Here is a 25,818-nt window from a genome sequence, read left to right as displayed (position 1 = left end):
TGTGATGTGCTGATAGCATAGCATTATTATTATGCTACGGTATTGAAGGATGGTGATGTAGAAGGAGGTGGGTAATTGCATTTTTAGCACTTGGGAACAGATAGCTTTGAGCATAATGTGGGTGTGCATCTGCAAAATGCTATGTCATTTCATTTCTTTTGTTTATTACATTTCAGTGCAACTCCCTTCTGAATCTCCAGGTTTTTTTTCACTGAAATGAGATCACTAACAAAGCCAGTTGGCTGGCAAGTGCTTTATAGATCAATCTCTATTTTCCTGTTTCACAGGCCAACTTTGCTGGAGAGAAATCAAGACTGAATGGCAAACTGGGTATTGCAGGCTGTCTATAGCTGGCACTTAATATGCATGGAAAGGAAAAGGAATGTTCTTTACTCTGCCTTTTTGATAGGTCCAGATCAGCTAGAAACAGAGTTAAGCTTAAATGAAAGGCAAATGAAGTTACTGAATTGTCATAGCCGGGTGTGAATCCCTCTGTGTGAGGTGGGGTCATAGATGTCAGATGGGCTTACTGGTCGCGTACCTGGCTCCTTGCTGCGTGACAGCTGCCCTGCCCGAGCTCCTAGAGGTGCTTGCCGGGGTGGCGGTGGAGACCCCCAGACTTTTAGTCATGGGGGACTTTAACCTGCCATCTGCCGGCTTGTCATCGACGGTAGCTCGGGAGTTCTTGGCCTCCATGACGGCCTTGGACCTGACTCAAGTAGTGGATGGCCCCACTCACATCGGGGGTGGCACACTGGACCTGATTTTTGTCTCTGGTCAGTGGTTGAGAGATCTGGACTTAAAGGAAATAGTCATTGAACCTTTGTCATGGTCAGATCACTCTCTCCTTCGCCTGGACTTTCTGACCGCTACCCAACACCGCAGGGGAGGCGGAACCATTACGTTGGTACCGTCCCAGGCGCCTGATGGACCCTGAGAGGTTCGGACGGAGCTTGGGCCATTTCCTGAGGGTCTGGCTCACGGCACGGCGGAGGAACTAGCTGCAGCCTGGGAACGGGCTGCGGCTGGGGCTTTAGACCGTGTCGTGCCTTTGCGGCCTCTGACCCGGCGTAGATCCCAACCGGCTCCTTGGTTCTCCGGGGAGCTGAGGGGGATGAAACGCCGGAGAAGACGCCTAGAGAGCTCCTGGAGGTCCAGCCGTTCAGAGGCTGATCGGACACTAGTTAGATCCTATACTAGGACCTACCTAGTGGCACTGAGGAAGCGGCGTTCTCGCCTCCTCCCTCATTGCATCGGCAGATAACCGCCCAGCTGCCCTGTTTGGTGACCCGCTCCTCCTTCACCAGGGGAGCGGGATGACCCGTGCAGGACGTGCTGAGGAGTTTAACGGTTATCTATACGATAAAATCGTTCAGCTGAAGGACGGCTTGGACCAAGATTGTAGTGATTCGGACGGGATGTCTGAGGGCGGTCTTGGTGATGTTGTGTGGGATGAGTTTGACCCTGTGACTCCCGAGGACATGGACAGGTTGCTGGGTAGACTGAATGCCACCACATGTTTACTGGACCCGTGCCCTCCTGGCTGGTGCTGGCCACTCAGGAGGTGACACGAGGCTGGCTCCAGGGATTGTGCTTCCTTGTTGGAGGAGTCTTTCCGGCCGCCTTGAAAGAGGCGGTGGTGAGGCCCTCCTCAAGAAGCCTTCCTGGACCCGGCTGTTTTAGGTAATTATCGTCAGTCTCCAACCCGCCCGCGGCGAAGGTTGTAGAGAGTATGGTGGCATATCAGTTCCCCTGCACTTGGAGGAAACTGTCTATCTGGACCCGTTCCAGTCCGGCTTCCGGCCGGTTACAGCACTGAGACGGCTTTGGTCGCATTGGTGGGCGATCTCTGGAGGGCCAGGGATAGGGGTTGTTCTTCTGCCCTGGTCCTATTAGACCTCTCAGCGGCTTCGATACCATCGACCATGGTATCCTGCTGCGCCGGCTGGGGATTGGGAGTGGGAGGCACCGTTTATCGGTGGTTCTCCTCCTATCTCTCCGACCGTCGCAGACGGTGTTGACGGGCAGAGGGTCAGCGCGCCTCACTTGTGGGTACCGCAGGGCCGATTCTCTCGCCTTCTGTTCAACATCTATATGAAGCCGCTGGGTGAGATCATCAGTGGCTTCGGTGTGAGGTACCAGCTGTACGCTGATGACACCCAGCTGTACTTTTCACACCGGGCCACCCCAATGAAGCTATCAGTGCTGTCCCGGTGTTTGGAAGCCGTACGGGTCTGGATGGGGAGAAACAGGCTCAAGCTCAATCCCTCCAAGACGGAGTGGCTGTGGATGCCGGCATCCCGGTACAGTCAGCTGAGTCCGCGGCTGACTGTCGGGGGCGGGTCACTGGCCCCGATGGAGGGGGGGCGCAATTTGGGCGTTCTCCTGGATGAGCGGCTGTCTTTTGAAGACCACCTGACGGCCGTCTCCAGGAGAGCTTTCCACCAGGTTCGCCTGGTGCGCCAGTTGCGCCCCTTTCTAGACCGGGATGCCCTGTGCACAGTCACTCACGCCCTTGTGACGTCTCGTCTGGATTACTGCAATGCTCTCTACATGGGGCTCCCCTTGAGGGGCATCCGGAGGCTACAGTTAGTCCAGAATGCAGCTGCGCGGGTGATTGAGGGAGCCCCTCGTGGCTCCCGAGTGACACCTATCCTGCGCAGGCTGCACTGGCTACCTGTGGCCTTCCGGGTGCGCTTCAAGGTGCTGGTGAACGTCTTTAAAGCGCTCCATGGCATAGGGCCGGGTTACTTACGGGACCGCCTGCTGCTACCGAATACTTCTCACCGACCCGTGCGCTCTCACAGACCGGGCCTCCTCAGGGTGCCGTCGGCGCGACAGTGTCGTCTGGCGACACCCAGGGAAGGGCCTTCTCTGTGGGGGCTCCCGCCCTCTGGAACGAACTCCCCCCAGGACTTCGTCAACTTCCGGACCTCCGAACCTTTCGCCGCGAGCTTAAAACTCATTTATTCATCTGCGCTGGACTGGGTTAGTTTTTTTTTTTTTAGTTTATGGGTTTTTATGGGTTTTAGTTCTAAATTTTAATTCTGGCCAATCTAATAAGGTTTTTAAATTGTATTTTAATTGTATTTATTGTGTATTTTTTACTTGGCTGTGAACCGCCCTGAGTCCTACGGGAGAAGGGCGGTATACAAATTTAATAAATAAATAAATAAATAAATAAATAAGAATGGCTCTGGGTCTACCTAAATTCGAGGCTCTCTTATAGATAAGGACATCATGGAATTAATTACTGTTTTCATTTTTTAAAATGAAAATCATGGAGCAAAAAATTTAAATCAGGTAGGGTAGAGAGTCCCTGGCAATCCCTGAAAATTGTATGTCCCCGTATCAAAGTAATATTTGCCCTTTAATGTATAAATAATACTTTCTGTGAGGAATACAGACACTTTAGCCCAGCGGTCACCAACTGGTAGTCCGTGATAAAATTTTGGTGATCCGCAGAAAAATTATTTGCATTTTTTATATTGCACTAAACCAGGGGTTCTCAAACTATGGAGCTCCAACAACTGCTTCCTGTTGAGGCCCTAAGGAGCCTAAGCAGGCAGGCAAGGAGTGGCTGGGAAGGGAGAGGTGAGTAGAGGCTGGCAAGGCGCCCCTTGACATGAATGGCATCAAGTTGGCCATGTCCACTCAGTCACATGACCATCTAGCCACCTAGCCACCAGTCGGTCATTAGGCAGATCATATTAGTAGTCCACGGAATTGAAAATTATGAATTTAGTGGTCCTTGAGGTCTGAAAGGTTGGTGAACCCTGCTTTAGCCTACACTGTACAGTTTTATACAGTAGCTTCAACTGAAGTCCTGCCCTGTAATGAGTGTTGTTACCTTAACTATGTACACATAATATTCCCTGTTTAGATTCCAGAAACCTTGGAACTCTGGTGTCAGCTAAGATGCTATAATTGAGCTGACTTTCCCAGTTAAAAAACTGCAACCACGCTCTGTCCTCGCAAAAGGAGGAAAAAGTAGGGAAATAGAGGAATGGTAGTTTGAAGAAGGTCAGTCCTCACATATGATTATAGAGCCTTTTTCTACAGCTTTGCCAAATAATGGTTAGAGAGCTGAAGAAAAGGTAGAATCTTTTAGATTTACATTGGCTTAAACAAAAGGCAGACAGAGGAGTAAGGGAGGTGGTGGGGAAGATCAGCTTCTTCTACTTTACTGATTTATAAGGCAGGCAGTTGACTCAGGGGAGTAGTAGAACTGAGCAGCACACAAGGAGGCTAAATAATAGATAGCTCTTTTAATCACTATATGCGCAGTGAGAGATGACCTGCATTTCTATGTGGTACCTAATGCGTGGTTCCTCTGATCAGTTTTCATTTTTCCATTATTTTTATTGCTTAATATGATCCTTATTAGTGTTTCTTCTTAGCCATTTTCAGTGGATCGAACTGGGGGTGCTCCAAAGTACCAAATCATATTAAAAGTGATCTTTTCTTTTTCATATTGAGGAATTCTGTACTCCCCATGAATTCCTGCATTAATTATAGTTATTTTCTACCCTTAAAGTGAAAACCTGACTTTTCTCCATTGTTGGTGATTATGTGAACTAGTGATTTTCATATGATTCTGATTCTTTAAACTGGTGTTTTAAATTCTGACTTAGTATTTTTGTGGGTTTCTTTTTTGGTACAAAATGGGATAGAAAATTTTTACATAAAGACATAATTTTTTTTACATAATTTTTAATCAACTATATCAGGGGTGACATGATGACTCATGTCATCACGTGATGTATCGGGTCTTTTTTCCCCTTCACTAAACTGGGCGTAGGCGTGGTCAGCATGTGACACATACGGCCTGCAAGCTGCAAGTTTGATAGCCCTGAGCTATATTAGAGCTCATCAAGACAACTTAGCAACAATAGTCAGTTTTTACTCACATGTATTTATACCACATGTGTTTTTTTCTACAAAATCAGTAATACAAAACTGTTGGTAAAAGTCAGAGCAGAAAAGATTTGCACACCAGAGCTAGAAATCTTTCAGCTTTATCAAATTGCTAAAGACATAGATCTTTCATTGGGAGTGGGATTACTTCTTTTTGTAATTGGCAAGAGCTAAAAGTATATTGGGAGGATGCAAAGCAAGCAAAAAGCTAATGTATTAAAGTAACTTCCACTACTACATAGATATTCATTTTATATGCATAGACATGTAATATAAATGATTTAGCTTACCCGATACGTTTAAGCACATAAATTATGATCAAGTAATACTGTACATTTAATGAAATGGATCTATCCCCGAGATTATATATAATAGATTAATGCAAATCCTGTGCATATTATACTTTTTAAACTTAGTAACTGGTTAATAGCATTTAAAAAAAGCATTTTAGTATCAGCTAAATTCTTAGGAATTTTTCATACCACCCATTGTCCATTGGAGTTGGGCAGCCAAAAATTAAATAAAATAAATAATCATAAGATAAAGAAAATACACATGCATTGATGTACATAAGTGAAATAATGGTGTTTTTTTAAAAAAACCGATGGTGAATGTTGGTGCTGAACCTACTGCTCTTTTGTGTTAGAAGTACCTGGTCTGGGCAGTGCAAATATCTTGACAACTATTGGATGAAAGCAGAAAGTTGGAGAACAATCTAACTCTCTTGTGCTTTGGTGCTTTGGACTTTTGTAACAGCACTTCGAACAACTCAACTCTAAAATGATCTGATGAAAGTTTTTATATTGTTTTCTTTGGAATATAGAAGTGGGTTTTTTACTGGGATTTTTTTACTGAATTGACAAGCTATCCCTCAGTTTCTATTTCTTTGTAGTCTTCCATCAAAATGCTAACCGGCTCTTTCTCCGGTTTCATTCTTTCTTTTTCTCTTTTCTTTTCTTTCTTTTTTCTTTTTTTGGAGATCAGTCAGGGTTGGTTAGATTCAACCAGTTATTTGAACTATAAAGATTAATAATAATAACAACAACAACAACAACAACAACAACAACAACAACAGAAATCACAATCTGGATTACTGCAAGGAGCTGCAATCTTAAACATACGGCCTGCAAGCTGCAAGTTTGATAGCCCTGAGCTATATTAGAGCTCATCAAGACAACTTAGCAACAATAGTCAGTTTTTACCCACATGTATTTATACCACATGTGTTTTTTTCTACAAAATCAGTAATACAAAACTGTTGGTAAAAGTCAGAGCAGAAAAGATTTGCACACCAGAGCTAGAAATCTTTCAGCTTTATTAAATTGCTAAAGACATAGATCTTTCATTGGGAGTGGGATTACTTCTTTTTGTAATTGGCAAGAGCTAAAAGTATATTGGGAGGATGCAAAGCAAGCAAAAAGCTAATGTATTAAAGTAACTTCCACTACTACATAGATATTCATTTTATATGCATAGACATGTAATATAAATGATTTAGCTTACCCGATACGTTTAAGCACATAAATTATGATCAAGTAATACTGTACATTTAATGAAATGGATCTATCCCCGAGATTATATATAATAGATTAATGCAAATCCTGTGCATATTATACTTTTTAAACTTAGTAACTGGTTAATAGCATTTAAAAAAAGCATTTTAGTATCAGCTAAGTTCTTAGGAATTTTTCATACCACCCATTGTCCATTGGAGTTGGGCAGCCAAAAATAAAATAAAATAAATAATCATAAGATAAAGAAAATACACATGCATTGAAGTGAAATAATGGTGTTTTTTTAAAAAAAACGATGGTGAATGTTGGTGCTGAACCTACTGCTCTTTTGTGTTAGAAGTACCTGGTCTGGGCAGTGCAAATATCTTGACAACTATTAGATGAAAGCAGAAAGTTGGAGAACAATCTAACTCTCTTGTGCTTTGGTGCTTTGGACTTTTGTAACAGCACTTCGAACAACTCAACTCTAAAATGATCTGATGAAAGTTTTTATATTGTTTTCTTTGGAATATAGAAGTGGGTTTTTTACTGGGATTTTTTTACTGAATTGACAAGCTATCCCTCAGTTTCTATTTCTTTGTAGTCTTCCATCAAAATGCTAACCGGCTCTTTCTCCGGTTTCATTCTTTCTTTTTCTCTTTTCTTTTCTTTCTTTTTTCTTTTTTTGGAGATCAGTCAGGGTTGGTTAGATTCAACCAGTTATTTGAACTATAAAGATTAATAATAATAACAACAACAACAACAACAACAACAACAACAACAACAGAAATCACAATCTGGATTACTGCAAGGAGCTGCAATCTTAAACATATGCTGAATTCAACCCACTGCTTTTGCTAGATTAAATTATTTTAAGAACTCCACACAATATACTAGTAGTTTTATTTCTAATTATCCCAATTTTCTGGGTTTAAAAGGAAGCCCAATTCTACTTGCATTAAAATTGACAACAAGCATTTGTATAATTTGAATAAGTGAGAGGGCTGAATGTTAATTGCTTCTATTGTCAGAGGTATTAGAGAAATTTGAAAATTAAACGCCTTGAAGAAAAGCTGCCTTTAGAAGCATTTGTCTTTTCTGTTGCACATCTTGAGATTAGAGTAAAAATAACAGTTTTGATCTAAGTCTGTATGCTGTCCTTGATAAGGTGACATTTGAAAAAATCACAATGTCTATCTTCATCAATATTTAAGACATTGATTAGCATTAGAGAAGAGTCGTGAATTTAAAGTGCGGTGATCTTATAAACCTGAATATGGCTCATTGCTCTCAGATATCTTTAGTATCAAGCATGGCAGCAGCTTCTGTGTGTCTTTTTCTTCTTTCCTTGATCATTCTTAAGCATGTCTTAGCTTGAAATTCCCTATTACCTTAAATGTTCCTGAGTTAGATGACCTGATGATGTAACACAGGTATGACTGACTTTCCCATGGCCTTCTGATTTAGATATTGAAGCCCCAAACAAGGTTCAGTGTCAGCAAGAGATGATCAGGCTGTTGCCATTCTCAGAGAGACTTTGACAGTGCTGCAGAGACCTGCATGTTAGGGGTCTTGCAGGTTTATATAAGTCTGAGGACTATAAAGTGCTAAGAGTATGTGGTTTACAGCAGGGGTCTCCAACCTTGGTCCCTTTAAGACTTGTGGACTTCAACTCCCAGAGTCCCTCAACCAGCAAAGCTGGCTGAGGAACTCTGGGAATTGAAGTCCACAAGTCTTAAAGGGACCAAGGTTGGAGACCCCTGGTTTACAGACAGTCATCCTTACCTTTTGCATTTCTAACAACAACAAAACACACATACACAAACAACCAAGCAGAGGCAAATAGACATAGGAAAGGAAGTGTATTTTGTGGAAAATTAAAACAAAGGCAAACTTCACAGATATATGATGATGTTAGGCTGTTTTAAATTTAGTTGTCATTTTCTTTTTTAAATATTGCACTTTATATCAGCTCCTCCTCTCAGCAAATTGAGGTGCAAAGCACAACTTTTCTCAGTGCATTTTTAAAAAGTGACAAAAAGGGACAAATCTGCCCCAACATTTCACATAAATAACACTTTCCCATCATCCCTAACTGTCACAGTTATTGAGTTGATAGAAACTGTAGGCCAACACATTTTCATGATACCAGGTTGACATGTGATGGATTGTAGCCCATGAAAGCTTGTGCTCTAATAAATGTATTATTCTGTAATGTGTGGCAATGATTTTATTGTCTTCAACAGACCAACAAAGATGTCCCAAATTAAAGATGCAGAAGTTAAGCCTTTAAAAATAATAGCTTACTTACCCAACTCGGGATTTACTAGATTTGTACATTGTATTAAATTTAATATTATTTGAATTTGGCTTTGCTTGTTGCTTGAACTCAAACATTGTAGGTTATCACTTTGCATCTTCATTTCTACCAATAAAATTCAATATTCAATAAAATACAAATGATAGATTATTTTAGTGTATAAACCCAACATTTTGCCTTTCTAGCTGACAATCCAATGTCAGCTTTTATATGTGACTTTTATTATTCTTACACAGTAACCTCCTAAAATCCAAAACTAGGATTTTTCTTGTAAAGTAAAAATAAATATCACTATCAAACTGAGTACATACAAACTTTTCCTTTAGGATTTAATATTAAATAAGTAGGTATCCTCAGTGTTACTGTCAGAAATGCTTGCCTGGCTGAATTATAGAATTACCCTTGGGTGAATTAGAACATTTTCCTACTAAGCTCTATTTGTCAAAGGGGAATGAAGACACCTATTGCTACAACAGACTGGTCCATCAATAGTTGATATCTGAAAGTAAAACTGATTTACTGATTTAGTATCAATTTAGATCAGAATAGAAGAGGCTGATGGTGTTTCAAAGGAAGGAGGTTTTTGCTGAATTTAAATGCAGAAAATACCTTTATCTTTCCCCCTCAAACTGTTCTCATTTTGAGTAGCAAAGTGTAAAGCTGACTGCATGCTTACAGATAACTGAAGAACAATCCAATGCAGCATCCGGCAGCTAGAGAAGAACGAGTGTGCTGTAGAACAAAGACATCTTGCCTGTTGCCAAAATGAAGGTTTTGCTTAGAATGGGTGGGTGGGGGTAACAAAAGGGTTATGGATGTCCCAGGGGCTTAATGGAATTAAGGTACTGCAGCATAGTGTACCCTGCTAGGGGACTGGTTTTATTTTCTCAGAGGGGTTTGCAATTTCGTGCTGCAGCTTGTGCTAAAAGGAGAAGCCCAAACGGCCCTTTGTCTGTTATACCTGCAGTGGGTGTTAAAGAGGCAGCCTTGCATAGCAGAGGGGACAAGAGGCAGCAACATAGGGAAATAGTGCACTATAGCTTTAAGCGTAGCTGTCAGGAGCCATCAGACGAAAAGCAAGGGAATGAGGGGATGGCGAAGGAGGTACCAAGGGAAGGGTCTAATTTCTTCTCCGCCTTCCTTGCTTCATGTGGCTGCTTTCTGAGAGGTTGCGCCAGCACTGGGGAGCTTGTGTGGAAGATTTGTGCAGGAGTATAGGGAGAACTTGAGAAAATGCTCCATGCCCCGTTGCAGAGAACAGGGAGGACACTCCGCTCAGTACACTTTTCCAGACCCAGCAGGTAAGGATGGGGTGCAAGTGGGTCTTAGTTGCTTTGCTGTGGGAGGTCCAAGCTCCTTGTAAAAGAAACAGACTCAGGGTGCCTCCGCTGGTGTCTTGACCGGTGCCAGCTGTGTGCTGCTTTGATGGTGAAGTATAGGATGCTAGAAATCCTCATCCATCTCATCGGCTGCTGTGATATGGAATGAGGAGGGCTTTGCCTGAATCGTGTTTAAGAAGGAACAATAGCATGATTTGGTGACTGGGTGGGGGCTCCTGGATCACTCAAATGCTGTGAAAACCATTTGGAAGCATTAGCTCATTGGGTGTGTATGCTGCAAACTTAAATTTCAAGCATACAACTTCCAGTCCTTTTCTTCTCACTCAAAGTGGCATGAAAAACCTACAAAAGGAGTGATTTCCTCCTTACTGCCGATTCAAAGAAAGATATTTCTTTCATAGTAATTCCATAAAGTCCAAAGGAAGATACTCTATACATCATCTAAAATGTTCAGCCAAAACTGTACAGAAAGAAAACGTTATTGTTAAAATGACTGTGGGTTCCCCCCCCCCTTTGCTTTTTACAAAATCTATTAGTTGCAGCATGCCATGTGCTGATATTGACTGTGGTCTGGGAAGTGACACCAGCATGCACACAGATGTGGAAGGGGCAGCTGGGGAGGCTTAGGGCATTTAACTGGCAGGGAGCCATGCAAGAGATGGAATCTTGCATTCTTCTGCTAACTGCAGCCAATTCATACAACCCTGTTTCCCTCCATTGTATTCTCTCCCAGTCCTTACAGTGTTAATGGACGGTTAGGGAACCTGCAGTCTCTCTCTCTCTCTCTCTTTCCTTTAGGCCACCTGCTTTACTTCCTCCCTTTCTTTTTGTGTGTGTTATGATTTGAAATGTACCCGCCTGGTGACTCCCTGCAGCCCATCCTCTGTGAAATGTGATCTTGCAGGAAGGAGAATGAAGGAAGGGGCGGAGGCCATGAGGCAAGGAATGGGAGTTGGACAGTTTGAATTTGTGGGGAGCAGCCTCTGGAGCACGTGCGAGACTGACTTGCTTGCCGAGACTGACTTGCTTGCCGGGGCTCCCGAGCAGCAGAGCAGACATTCATGGATGGACAGCCTGAGAGCCTTTTTGTGAGAAGAAAGGCAATATCCTGTCTCAAATAGGTTACAGATGGAATTGCAGCTTGGTTCAAAGGTGGCTTTCCAGAGGTTTTACTAACTGGGGCATGTTAAGGTTCCTCCAATGACATGGGAAAGAAAACAATAAGCTTGGCAAAAAGGGACATGAGCATCCTTGCTTTATGGGGTATTAACTCCTTAAAGATTCTACTGCAGCTCTGAGGAGTTATTGGAATGCTTATTTAGCATTGATTCTTTGAAAACAAAAGGATTCTTCACCTCAGTTGAAGTTTTAAATGTTCTATTTAATCTTGTAACTTGCGTCCCAGAGTGCATTATAATATTGTCCATCTGTAAAGGGAGGAATGTTGTGTATTGGGCTCCAATTTTTAAATTGGTGTGTTTTTCCTCTGTCACAGTATAACTTATTTTAAAAGTAACTCATATCTGTTTTGACAATGGCTGCAAAGTAACACATTTGTCTTGAAATACTTACTGGTCTCTGTGTAAATCTTACAGCCAGATGTTCATGTTCTTTCAGATTGACTGTATAGTTATATTTCATTCTGAGAGACAAGGAAACCACTCTGATTATAGTCATTCTTGGCTTGTTAAATAGCTACAATTTTTTTTCTTTCCACAAGGAAATGAGAGTCTACAAGAGGAAGTGGAAAATGGATACAAACTGGAATTCTTTGACCTGGATTTCCTTCTAAGAAAGAGAACTGAAGGTCCTCTGGGACCATCTCATTAATTTTTGATTCTGTTTTTTATTATTATTCACAGAAATTGAACATGTTTGACTAATTAGAACTAAATTATTTTCTTCTACTTTCCCTCATATCTCCCTCTCTCTCCCTCTCTCCCTCTTTCTCTCTCTCTCTCTCTCTCTCTCTCTCTCTCTCCCCCCATAGTCTGTTAGGGAAAAGGAAGATGTAATAACCACATAATGCTTTATAGGTTGATAATTTTGAGTTTTCTGTCAGGAAGTAGACCACTCTTTAGCCACATAACATCTCTGAAATAAATTTGTTTGAAAGAGAGTAATTTCCATAGCTAGGATGTGTTTATTAACACCTAATTCTTCATAACACTGAAGAGGCTGTGCTTGAATACCAATGCACTGCTTTGCATGCAGATATGTAGTTTGGTCTTTAGCTTTCTCAGTGACAAAATTTAGGACTCAGAAAAAGATCTATGAGCTACGTTAAAAAGAATTATTCTTGGAATGATGCTTTGTGGCTTAATTTTTGTCTTAAACAGCATTATGCTTTATACCCAATTACCTTTCAGCATGGCCATGGCTAAGAGATTTGCTGAAATAGCAAAAATTGTGCCTTCAGTATTTCTGAGTGAATAAGAACATAAGCATTTCTATACTGAATCAATCTACCTCAAGAGTGATATATAAGAATCTTCAACACAGCAAGGCTAATCCTCCTTCGTTTTTTCTTTCTGACCATCACAGATATACTGGTTTTGCAGATTGGATTTTTGCAGTTGAAGACTCTGCCTTCATTGGCATTTAATTCTATAATTAGAAAAGCAGAGGGGCAACTTATTTGGGGGCAAAACAATGAAAGTTTTTGCCTTATTTTTTAACCTCTGTCATGAACAGAAATCAAACAGTTGTTTCATACTGGAATGGGAGCAAAAGAGTTACTTGTTTTATGAAATTAATAAAATAATTAGAAAAAAAGTTACAGTTTTATCAAACAACAGCTGTATGATCCCTGTTTTAGGGTTGTGAGCCTGTGCATCCCTAACTCCTGTCAAGGTTTTTATCTCCAGCTTCACTTTAAATGTTTTAATTCCAGAGACCCCAGGGATGAGGTGGGGCTGGAGAAGCCAATTGACTTATTGAAAAAGCAGTTGGAAAGACTGAGGGAAATAAGAAGTCATTTCCTCTGCAGAATGTGAGCATTTCGGTCATAATACATACTGCCTGCCAGTGTTTTGACTGCCCTCTGGAGTGAATTTATTTTTATTTATTTTTTCAGTTTCTATAGCCACCCAACCCAACCAAGTGTCTCTGGGTGGCTTACAATTCTTAAATTATAAAACAATAAAAACATCCAGAAAATAAATAATTGCTTTGAATTGGTCTTCAATGTAGAAACTGTGACCTGAATCTACAGAAAAAAGATTTTAGATTTTTCCATATTTCTCTGCTCACTGATAAATAATTATAGGTTTCTAACAGAGCTTGCAAAATTAGTAACTAATCATACTTATCCTGAACTACATTGAAATCAAAAGAGATTATTTTAAATTGATGTGTGGAAGATCATTGCAGGAAAAGATAGGAATAAAAGGATTGCTGAGTATCAGAAATACAGCAGCTGGTATTTTTAGGCAGAGTTGAGAAAAATGAAAGGTTAAAAATATCATATAATGGGCCTCAGAAGTTCAGGGAGTCCTCATATAGAGACTGCCTCATTTAGCAGCCATTTGCAGTCATGACAGTGATAAAAAAGTAACTTTACTAATAATCTTCACATTTATGACAGAAGGGTCATAAGCACAGTTGAAGTTTCCAATTGCAGGTTCCAATTGTGGTTTTCAAATGAGGACTACCTTCTGGTATATTATGCATGTGGGAAGAAGAAGAAGATAGGAATGACCATCGAGTAACCCAAAGGTTGTATACACTCTCATTGAGGCTAGATTATTCTATTGTCCTGGCTGCATATCTTTTATCCCTGAAATTTGCTTTCTTTTTCACTTATATTCATTCAGGCTTCATTGGTTAGGTTCTGTGCAAGCCTGGCTTGCTTATTGATTAATAGTGCCCATTACTGTTGGATTAAAAGCCCCTTGTCCTTTACAAAGCCTTTAGCGAGCTTATTCCAGCTATTTCAGTTAAAAGGCCTTCCAGCCATAAACAGTATAGAGTTCTCAGATCTTTACTTTCTCTGTTTCTCAGGAAGTACTGCTTTCCTGAAACAGCACTGACTATAGTGGCTTCTGCACAATAAATGAACAATTATGCTGAAGAACAAAGAGCGGTAAGCTTAGATCAGTGGCCTCCAACTGCGGTCTGATGGGTGTGGTTTTGGTGCTGCCTGCATCCCACGGATGGGGCTTTGCTTGTTTGTGGGGCCTGGTTTCTGGCATGCCCCGGCCCAGTGCAGGTCCAAAGACCAGGGATTGGGGACCCCGGCTTAGATGTTCCTTTTCCTCACCAAGTCCAACTTATGTCTGAGTCTCATTCTTTAATTTAGCACCCCACCAATTGTTTTCTATTACCGCAGCCATAAGTAGTGAAGGCCAGACAATTTGAACTCATGCTATTTCTGCCATCTTCCTCTTGTGCCTGCCAATATAATATGACTTCTGATTTTACTTTACAGGCTGTAATTTTCCACATTTCACTAAGAAGGCAATGGGCAGAGTATTTGAAATGTCAAACCTGGCGCTGGAAGGTCCTCTAAGCCAGTCATGGACCCTGGCCTTTGTTTCCCCTTCTACTTAGGGCATTATAGAAAGCACCCCAGCAAAATTAATCTGGAACAGCATCCCACAGAGATCCATATAATGTTAAAAAACACATAGAGAATATGCTAGTGGCTAGGATCCTCATGATGCTTTTTTTATTTCTTTGTTTCTTAGATTTATATCCCACCTTTCACTCAGGGACTAAAGGTGGCATATAAAACACTTGGTTCTCTCATTTTTCCCCATGACAACAATCATGGGAAAGATAGGTTGAGAGATAGGTTGAGCTGAGAGAATGTGTCTGGCAGAGGGTCACACATGAATTGCTATGGGTCATCACAGAGTCATTGTGTGATTGTTGTTGGACTTGAACCTGGGTCAAATGAATTTTTGTTTAGTTTTAGTTTAAAACAAAACCTGGGCTCCAAAAGTTTTCTCAGTTTCCAGGTGCTTGCTTAACTCTTGATAAAAATGAAAGAAAAATATTATATTGGCTTTCCCCTCATCTAGAATCAATGCAAAATTCACTTGTCTCCCACCAGGACTTCCTTTTTTGGTCTTGTTGAACAGAATTTCTCTGTGAAAAAGAGGGAAGATTGTGTCAAAGACCATCTAACTTCGCCTTTTCATGGAGCTTCCAATAATCCCCACCCCCACCTCAAAAATCATGCAGAAGTCACTTTGGAAGTACGGAAATGGAAATCCTACCTGAATAACAGAATTTCTGTTGTGAAGGTTTTCTATCAATAATCTTTCCTCTCTGACAAAAATAGGATAGTAATAATAAAAATTATGGGAAGAATAGGCAGGGCACCTTTCCCTGTGGAAAATCCTTCTGGCTTCATTGTAAAACTGCAGGCAGTTATTGGAAAAATGTCCAATTTTTTTTTAGAACTCTTGGAAATATCAAACCATTGCAAAGCATGTCCAAGAACTTTGCCCAACACTAATTTTCAATTCAATTTCTAAACAATTTCCATTTTAATGCCAAGACAAGCTGGAGCCAGTACTTAATAATTCCTGGTTATTCTAACTCAGTGTTTCTCAACCGCAGCAGCTTTAAGATGATAGGTGGACTTCAACTCCAGAATTCCCTAGCCAACATCTTAAACCTAAACCCTGTGGTTCCAGTCCAAATGGTAACATAGCCTGGCAGGGATATGCAGCTTTCTTCCTCGTTTACTTACCATCTCTGGGCTATAAGCTAGCAATGGTCACATACAAACAGGGGTCACACTTTCAACAGATATCATAAAATGGATGCTGACAGGTAGCCTGAGATATATTTTGGCATCAGCTATATGTCTCATGTCTATATATGTGTGTGTATGTATGCATGTATGTGTGTGTGTGTGTGTGTGTGTGTGTGTATGTCTATATGGGACCCAGTGGCTCAGGGGCTAAGACAGCTGAGCTTGTTGATCGAAAGGTCGGCAGTTCAGCGGTTCGAATCCCTAGTGCTGCCGTGTAACGGGGTGAGCTCCTGTTACTAGTCCCAGCTTCTGCCAACCTAGCAATTTCGAAAGCACGTAAAAATGCAAGTAGAAAAAATAGGGACCACTTTTGGTGTGAAGGTAACAGCGTTCCGTGCGCCTTTGGCGTTGAGTCATGCCGGCCACATGACCACGGAGATGTCTTTGGACAGCGCTGGCTCTTCGGCTTTGAAACGGAGATGAGCACTGCCCCCTAGAGTTGGCAACGACTAGCACGTATGTGCGAGGGGAACCTTTACCTTTACCTTATATGTCTCACACAGCTTTAACGTTCCAAATTGGAAAAGTGTCTTCCAGGGGTGAAATCTAAAAATTTTCCCTACCGGTTCTGTGGGCGTGGCTTAATTGGTGGGCGTGGCTTGGTGGTCAGATGACTGGGTAGGCATGGCCAATAACAATAAATAATAAAAATAATAAACAAAGTATAAAAAACAATAAGAGGTACCAAAAACCAACTTTCACACTTTACACACACACACACACACACACACACACACACACACACGAAAAAAATACCACATACAGCTTTCTGAGATTTTGTGTGTTTGTGTAGTTAGAGTGAAACACTACAGAAACACACCAAATCTCAGAAAGCTGCACAAATATTTTATTTTATTATTTTATTTTATTTTATTGTGGACTTCAAATCCCAGAGTTCCTCAGCCAGCAAAGCCAGCCAGTTGATCACTGAAGAAATAGATTAGCTAAGCGATTGATTCTGTCTGGCTGAAAGTGAAACTGCTTTCGGGCTGGAAAAAGAGCCATGCGTTCATCAGTAATCAGGTAAGTGCCTTAGAATCTCTACTCTTACTTGTAGAAAACATGATTTCTACAAGTAAGAGTACAAGTAAGGTTCTGCTGATGAGGAACTCAGGTGAGATCGCCAGAGGAGACTTTAATTTTTTTTTTTAAGTTTAAAGTCTCTGCCGATCTCAGCTGAGGGGCGGGATCCTCAAAGGCTTTTTTTTTACTTTTTTACTTTTTTTACTTTTAAAGGCATGTTTTGGCTGAAGCAAAACCGGCTTTTAAAAGTAAAAAAAAAACCTCTGCTGATGGTGCGGCTCAGCAGAGGCACAGGGGGCGGGGCCAGGGATTTTTGCTACCGGTCCTCCGAACCAGCAGCCACCATCGCTACCAGATCGCACGAGCCAGTCCAATCTGGGTGCATTTCACCCCTGGTGTCTTCCCTTTAGCCCAAATGCTTTCTCTTCAGCACTTCTGGCTGGAAGATAGAAAAAGATACCATATCTATTATGGATATGTCCCTGTGACTCAAGACGGTCAAAACTATGGAACGTGTTCTTCTGTATTGCCAACTTTATATAGAACATTGAAATACTCTTATTACATCACTCCACTAACATAATATGATTCACTAGTCAACATCACAAGCAATTTCTATTTTTTAACATCAACCCTGAAATAATACACAAGATAGTCAGGTTTTGCATGCAAAATCAGGGAAAGAATAATTAAGAGCAACTAGAAGACCAGATCCTGAAGATAAAACTCAGATACTTTGGCCACCTAATGAGAAGGAAGGATTCACTAGAGAAGAGCCTAATGCTGGGAATGATGGAGGGCAAAAGAAGGGAATGACAGAGAATGAGGTGGCTGGATGAAGTCACTAAAGCAGTCGTGATTAAGCGTGAGCTTAAATAGACTCCGGGGGATGATAGAGGACAGTAAGGCCTGGAGGAACGTTACCCATGGGGTTGCAATGGGTCGGAGATGACTTCCTGACTAACAACAACAACAAAAACTTGCCTAAGTATAAATAGCCAAAAATGGCTCAGGCTCGCATTAACCATGGGTTATGTTTTAACTTCTTGAGGATATGTACAAGCTGTGTCAGCTGTTATACTATATTCCTCTCAAACAGACAGATTTTACAGCTGTCTGTGAGAAAACGTTGTTATCCTTCAGTCCACTCTGGATAATGCTATTGTTCTATCTACCCTTTTTTGTATTTGTATTTTATGTTGCTATTTTAAAGTAAAACTACCTGGATTGCTAATTTTAATCACTTTTCTCTTTCATCACATATGTGAAGCTTAGCATTTTTGATACAATTTTTTAATCAAAATTATTTTCTGTAGCTGCTTTTCCTAATTACCTTGATACTGCCAGTTTGGTTTTGGATATTTGAATACCAATTTTCTTGTGCTGGTTAAAGTGTGTTGGAAGCTAGGCAGTAATGTAGATTCACTCCTTTTGTTTTAAATTAAAAGGGAGAGAAAAAAATATCTGGAACTTTCTATATCTAGTAAATGGATTTCTTATTTCTGCCTCTCCTATGCATCTGGTTTGATGATTTGTCGTCCTGAAGGAAACATTAGGCTTTCCTTACACTATGTGAGGCTTGACTTCATAATGACTGAGCCACAAAAGCACTGCAAGTCGAGTTGCTGCTTTTCTGATGCTCAAGTTTGTAATTGACAATAATATATCCAAATATCTAAGTACACTTGAGTGAAGAAGGATTTCCTTTTTGTGTATAACCATCTCCATCTGCAGAAGCACTTTATTATTGGCATCACAAAATTATACTTACAATGTTACCCTCCTGCTTGTTAGTCTAGTGCAGGGGCCTCCAACCTTTAAGACTTGTGGAGAGGCAGTTGTACAGGGACCGAAGTCAAAAGAGTAACAGAGAAGTAGTGCAGGAAATTCTGTCCTAGGGACCCCAGTAATTGCCCTATTTTAATTAATGGTAAGGATGGTGCTATACTGGCCCAATTTTGTTACTTTATTGAAGATATTAGATAAAGTATTTTTTATGAATGATATACACATATAATGTATAATTATATATTATTATAATATAATAACTTATGCAGCTAGTCCTTGACTTACAACCGCAGTTGAGCCCAAAATTTATTTTGCTAAGTAAGAAATTTGTTAAGTGAGTTTTGCATCTTTTCTTGCAATATTGGTTAAGTGAATCTCTGTAATTGTTAAATTAGTAGCAGGGTTATTAAGTGAATCTGGCTTTCCCATTGACTTTACTTGCCAGAAGGTCACAAAAGGTGATCACATGACCTTGAGACACTGAAACCATCATAAATATGAACCAGTTGTCAAGCATCTGAATGTAAATCAGATGACCATGGGGATGTTGTAATGGTCATATGTGTGAAAAATGGTCATAAGTCACTTTTTTCAGTGCCATTGTAACTTCAAACAATCACTAAATGAACTGTTGTAAATCAAGGACAACCTGTACTACTTTTGTGTATAAATTTGTCAAGAAGTAAAGAATGTTACTGGGGCATTCATAATATTTTGCTTTAAATACACTGATGAATGCAATATCTAGCTAGTTTCTCCACCTTGCTGCCATTTTCTAATTGCCTTCAGTGTATACTTGTGTATACTTGAAAAAAATTAAGTTAATTGGGATCTCCAAAGAAATAGCACTATATTGTGTCCAGAAAGTTTCAGCTATCACATGAAACTGCTGAGTGATATCAGGGGAAACCAAGTGAGGTTCCTCATTTGAATATAAAAGATTACACCCACAAATTTTGTCTAGAGTGAATGTGTGTTTTACTCCCAGTAGATTTATAGAAGGCAAACGCTAAAAAAAATAAAATCCAGTTAGATTTTTTTCTTTTTAATAAATTTTTAAACAGCTTTGTTTCCTTTATTGGTAAAATGTTCAGCATTGGTTTCCAGAAGAAACATGAGACCATTCAAGATGGCTATGTCCCCAAACTGATTAGTTCAGATTACCAATACAAAATTTCCATGGCTTGGATTAAATCCAAAATCTGTCCTGAAAGTCAGTTGGTTAAACAGATTAGCTTTGCACCAAACCACCCATTCATATTTTATTTTAGCAATCATTGTTCAACGCTATTTTCCAGTTTCATTTGAGGTAGCTGAATGTTTTTCAGAATGAACAAAGTAACTAAATAAGAAGTCTAATGAGTTAATGTCAGGGATACATGACCGTCTGCAGTACTAATATAAATTACAGATTTGTTTCATTTGTGAAGGTTGTCATGAAAAATGTGATGTCATCCTACAGTCTAAAGATGCCCTGGATGGACATACTTTGGCCTGTTACGCATCTTTTGGTAACTTTCAGATCTAATTAGTGTTGCACACCACAATTCAGTTCTGCATTCATATTCTGTGCTAATCATAATGTTTTTTGGTTTGGGTTTATTGTAATATGATAATCCAACCATTTTGTTTTGTAAATCATTATGTTGGCTTAAAGGTGTGAATGTTTTATAACCCATAGTTAAACGACCCCTACACAATGTATAAATGCAATCTTGAAATCCTTATACTTGATCTCTAAAGGATGGACATCATTCTATACAGTCCTGTCTATCTTATTAGGTAAACCGATCAAAGTATGATTATTCCATGTAACAATAAGTCAACAATAAGTTGACTTTGTAAATATACAAATAGAATGAGACTATTGCCTTACACACGGTAAGCCGCCCTGAGTCTTCGGAGAAGGGCGGGATATAAATGTAAATAAAAAAAAATTGTTTATGGAATCAGATTTCACATCCAGCAATGTTTGTGCCATGTCTATTTATGAAGCATGGAAAAAGGTGCATGGTGTCACAGTGGTCAGAATGCAATATTGCAGGCTAATTCTGCCTACTGTCAGGAGTTCGATCCTGACCGACTCAAGGTTGATTCAACCTTCCATCCTTCCAAAGTTAGTAAAACGAGGACCCAGATTGTTGGTGGCAATATGCTGACATTCGTAAACCACTCAGAGGTGCTGTAAAGCACTATGGAGCAGTATATAAGTCTAAGTGCTATTGCTATTGCTAAAAGGAGGACTCTGCTCTTCAGTATACCCAATAGTGCTATAAGAATGCTGAGTTTTGTAAAGTGAAAGAAAAATAGAAGACCCATTGACTTCCTTGCAAAACTTGAATAAATGCAATCTCCAGCATGAGATTTTTGCAGAAAAATATTTCACTTGAGACATTCCATCTTTCATATTTTTATATTCAGCAAATCTCTGGAGCTTGCTCTTTTGTCTTCTTTGTTCTTGATGGTTAGGGTTTTATTTTTTTCTCACCATTTAAAACAGATTTTTAATTTATTTTCTGTTGTTGTTTTTACTGTACAGTGTCTGCTTTTAAAATACGTTTTAAGTTGACATTTTGGTTCTTTTTTCAGTTTACTGTTATTACTTGTTAGCTGTCCATGGAGTAGAAATATTGAGGAGTAAGGTATATTTTTAAGATAAATTAAATTAAATTAAAAACAGATTTGATCTGTTCTAGACTTACATGGACTGTGTAATGCTGTTCTTTTTTTGGGAGGTGGGGTTAAGCTGCCATGAGAATTATATTTAGGATTAACGTAAGGAAAGATACAGGGCCACATATCAAGTCTTGGCTTTTTCTAATTCCTTAGCCATCTGGATTCACTCAAAACAGGAAAAAGAAATCCTTACGGTCATATTAAATAAAATGTGATGCCCCTGAGTCTGCATTTCCCATCCGCGGGACCTGATAGCTAAGAAGACAAGAATAATACACAAGTACAATAGATGGTCATATTGATAAAATGTCCCCAGCCTTCTAGAAAATCTTATTTCTCTGTGTACATGCAATATTTAACATTTTCCCCTTTCTGTGAAAGAGGCTTTGGGATTTTGTTGTTTTGCTTTGCTTTGTTTTTGTTAAATGAAAACTGTACTGTATCAAATCCTGCATGTTTATGCAAATTGTAGAAAGCTTTAGGGAGTTAAGAGCCGGAGAGATTTTGCCAAAGACCTAACAATTCACCATGTCTAAACATAGATTCCTCGCAGCAATGGAGGTTAATCTCTGGAGTTCTTGCCACTCAGGAAATTAGTTCTCACATCCCCCTTTGCTTGCTCTCACCCATAAACTCTTTTTTTTCATGAGGTTCCTCTCTCCTTGCAGCCATGGGATTTGTTGGCTAGATTAGCATGGCTTATTTAGAACTGCTTCAAACCACAGACATGTAATGAGCAGACGGCTGACTCCCCCTCATTGGAGTGGTTGTGAGGTCAAATGAAGGATGCAAACAAGACAGAAAAGGAGTTTTGTACTCCATGATGAGTTGCCAAAATAACTTGAGTGCTTGTTAAGAGCCACATCTTGTCTTTAGAATCCTAGTTAGTACCTCTGGCTTTCAACCTGCCAAACCTTTTGATCTTTCTCAATTCACTGCCTTGTATGCAACCTTCCAGAATTTGATGTGATGCTTTAAAACAAATTTTCTCAATGTTGTTATGTTCAGGAGCATCAATGAGTCAATTTAAATAGAGTTTAAGCACAAACCACAGTTATGTATGGCTTAAGGCCAGGCATAACTACTGCAAACTCTAATGAATTTCAGCCCCTTACAGAGATGAGATGTCATCTTAGTCTGAATGCTTTCAGCTGTTAGAGATGATGCATAGATTTCCTTTAGCGCAGACCACAGCAAAGTGAAAAAAAAGAGGAGCCTTCATTTTTTGAAGGCATCTGTAGGGAACAGAAATTAGAGAACCATTGTCCATCCTTCTAAATAGATAACTGCCAATCCCTTGTTTTACCACCCATGGTTAACCTAAACTTTATCTCCTCTCCCATTTTCCTTTCTGATTTTAGTTTGGTCTCTAAGAGAAAAGGACTTGCATTTTGCTCCTTGGATCAGTTTTGGATACTGAAAGATGGCCAGATTAAACCTTTGCTTTCTTAATCTTCATTAAATTTCTGAACAGAATCAGTCCCTGAAAGCATAAAAATATTTTCAGTTTTTTATCTTGTTTAGGCTAATATTCTCAACATAATTCCATACTCAATAAGATTGTGGATAATATATCCTCAGTTTTTCCCAATGTTATATTGTAGTTTGTGCATAAGTAAGAATTATATATCATTTTTCCATCTAAAAGAAAATGTTTATTTTTAAAAAAGCATAGGTAGTGGAGGGGAACTATTTTGTATCAGTGTGTGCTGTGATAATTCCATTTTGATGGTGATGTACAATGACTAGAGTGCATGTGTGAAAGCAGCATGTGAGTTGCTGGTGTCAGTAGACACATGAAACTACCTTACCAAATTCTGGTCCTGAAGAAGCTCAATCTAGTTAAGAAAATAAACAGCTGTCAGAGTCCTCAGAAGAAGAAAGAGCAAATAGAAATAGAAATGATTTCTTTCCTATCCTTTTGTGGCAGTCAGTTGCACCACTAAGATGAAGTATCCCTATTATTCCTGAATGCTTTTTAAATAAATTGTAAATAGCATTACATGGCATAAATAGTGACTCTACTAATATCTATAGACTATAGAGTCAATATATAACAGTATTTTTCAGCTGGCTAGGGAATTCTAAACTTGGAATCCACATATCTTAAAGTCGCTTAGTTTGAAAAATACTGACATATAAACCTATAATTCTCAAAATGAGTGTAAATTATATGTTAGAATTAATTGTAAACATGGGCTACAAAGTTTGTATTGACTGATCTCCACTTTTGTGGACGTCACTGGAAATCTAACACCTAACAAATCTGGTCCCAAGACATGCAAAGCTAATTTCTGTTACTTCCTAAGCAACAGCTAGCTGGTCTTTTGACTCACAAAGGCATATTTTTGTTCTGTCCTTTTCACCCCATTTTGTAACCTCTACCGCCACTGATTGTCTATGCTCCAAACAAGCTGAGTTTGAAAACAAGGACCTTCACAAACTGGAAGACTTGTTAGTGTTGGTGATTTTCCCAGTGGAAAGAGGGTCATCCCCTCCATATGTTCGTGCAGTTGTTGGTTCAGATACAAACAGTGTACTGTTCAACCGACTATCCAAGCTGGCTGCCTGACAGCCCCACTTTTTATCTGACTATGGTGAGGGAGAATGCATAACAACATAGATCATCAAATGATACGACTTCTCTCCCTCCAGAACCAGCACATACTGCATCACTGCCAAATGGAGGATGAAATGATCTAAATATATTTTGGGCTATTTTAGTTGTTGTTTTAATTTAAAGGGGATGGATTTTATATAGATTTGCTTCTTCTGATATCACTTTCACCAAAAGAATAAAGTTTTCTCATCTCTCCTATGTACCTATTAGGTACTAAACAATCCAACAAGAGATTTAAACATTTGGAAATATAACATTACCTAGTAGTAATATTTAGCACATTTTTGTTTATTTTTTATTCTAGGAGAATATTATTCTGATTATATTGAAAGAACGTGTGTGTGTTCCTCAATCATTCACAGGGCTATTCAGAGCAAATTCTAGCCATATCAACATGTACAGTATAGGAATATAATATAAATGGAAATTACTGTTTAGGACTAGGGCTGTAGAACTAATATAATCCTGATTATTTTTTCTGAACTACCATTTGCTCATTGTTGAGTATTAACCCTGGAGCTTTCATGTTTTTTCCAGTTAAGAGTTAAAGTTTCTTTTGAATTGAGCTTGACTTTATGGACAAAAACACAGGATGACTTGTCTTCTTTTATGTTTTTTCCCTTCTCACACTCTAGCTTGGTCTTTTTTAATAGTGTCCCATCCCAGTCCCTGTGACATCCAGTGTTGCTTAACCAGGGTTTCAACTAGGGTTGCTAAGTGTGTCATCTATTTTACTTTAGTGGCTACATGACTACATATATTTTTGGCAACCAGAAGCTGTGGTTTGGCATTCCCTTCTTTCTCTAACTTCCTAAATTGGCGTGCAGCCACGGGATTTCTCATGGCATTGTTTGACATTATTCCTCACATTAAAGTACCAAAGAGGAGGCAATAACTTGTAGTTTATGATCTTGTTTTCCTTATCCTTTACTATTTGGGAAAATTGTGCTCAAATCACTGTATCATTATTATGCCCAATACCTCTTCTAGACTTGTTAAAATGTTTTCCGGGCTATTATTGACCTAGTGAAGCACTGACCTGAAAACAGGCGCTGCTTATTCTGTTGGAAGGAGTTTATTCCATGGGTTGCTGTGAAGATGGACTTTGGGCATAAGTGGTAGCTGCCATTCTAGCCTAGAGCTTTAGATCAATGCAATGACTGAGCAGCATTCTTTACTTGAGGTGACTTGATTGACAGATTAAAAGATGGGCTTTTACACATGGTCTGCTAGGGTATTATCAGCAAGATTCTCTTCCATTAATTACATTACAGAAGCTGGAGTATGAGAAAACCACAGAGCCAATTTGACAAAAGTTCCTAGATCAAGTTTTGTTGAAAGTCATTCCTGCCACTATATATTAAGTATTAAGAGTTTCTTTATTCATCTGTTTTAGGACTGACACCTGGTTTTGTTAAGAGATTATGGTCTGAGTTGTACAACCCAGTGTAATACAAAACAGAATATATAATAAAAGTGTGAGGAAGGGCTCAAATCTCTCATTTGAGAACAGGAATTGCAGGAGAGTAGAAGTGCTTGTTGCATCCTGCAAGATGACATTGTTTAATTGATGGGCGCATGGACTCACCCAGCTAAATCAAACTCAAATAATAAAAAAAAATTATTGCAAAAAAATTATTTATAGAAAAGTCACTTCATAAATTATAAATACAAAGAACTTAAAATCCTTGATATACAATATTAAATCATTTTTATGGTAGGGCCTATAATTCTGAGAATAAAGCTTTAAAAAATTGAGATAGAGTAAATTTGCCCAGCAATAATAATAATTTAGCAATAATGCCTGTTAGAGCAGCAGTTCCTAACCTTTCTGGTTATATGGACCAGCAGCAGCAGTGGGGGCAGGAAGTAGG

At 39.6% G+C, this 25,818-nt stretch overlaps 1 protein-coding gene across 9 annotated transcripts in view; it reads left to right on the top strand.

Annotated features, from left to right (window-relative positions):
• The window catches only part of NAV1 (neuron navigator 1), a 282,699-nt gene that overhangs the window by 205,195 nt on the left and 51,686 nt on the right, over positions 1-25,818 (top strand). The window contains exon 1 of one of the 9 annotated variants that reach the window (XM_058174448.1): positions 9,787-10,031. The exons of the other annotated variants lie outside the window; for them this stretch is intronic. Coding sequence (XP_058030431.1) covers positions 9,964-10,031 — 68 coding nt within the window. The 5' untranslated portion in view covers positions 9,787-9,963. Of the gene's footprint in view, positions 1-9,786; positions 10,032-25,818 lie in introns of those variants that run through there. 9 annotated transcript variants of the gene reach the window in all.

Source organism: Ahaetulla prasina, chromosome 3 (assembly GCF_028640845.1).
Source record: "Ahaetulla prasina isolate Xishuangbanna chromosome 3, ASM2864084v1, whole genome shotgun sequence".
Lineage (NCBI taxonomy): Eukaryota > Metazoa > Chordata > Lepidosauria > Squamata > Colubridae > Ahaetulla > Ahaetulla prasina.
Note: the sequence above shows the minus strand (reverse complement) of the source record. Positions and strands in the feature narration are given on the sequence as shown.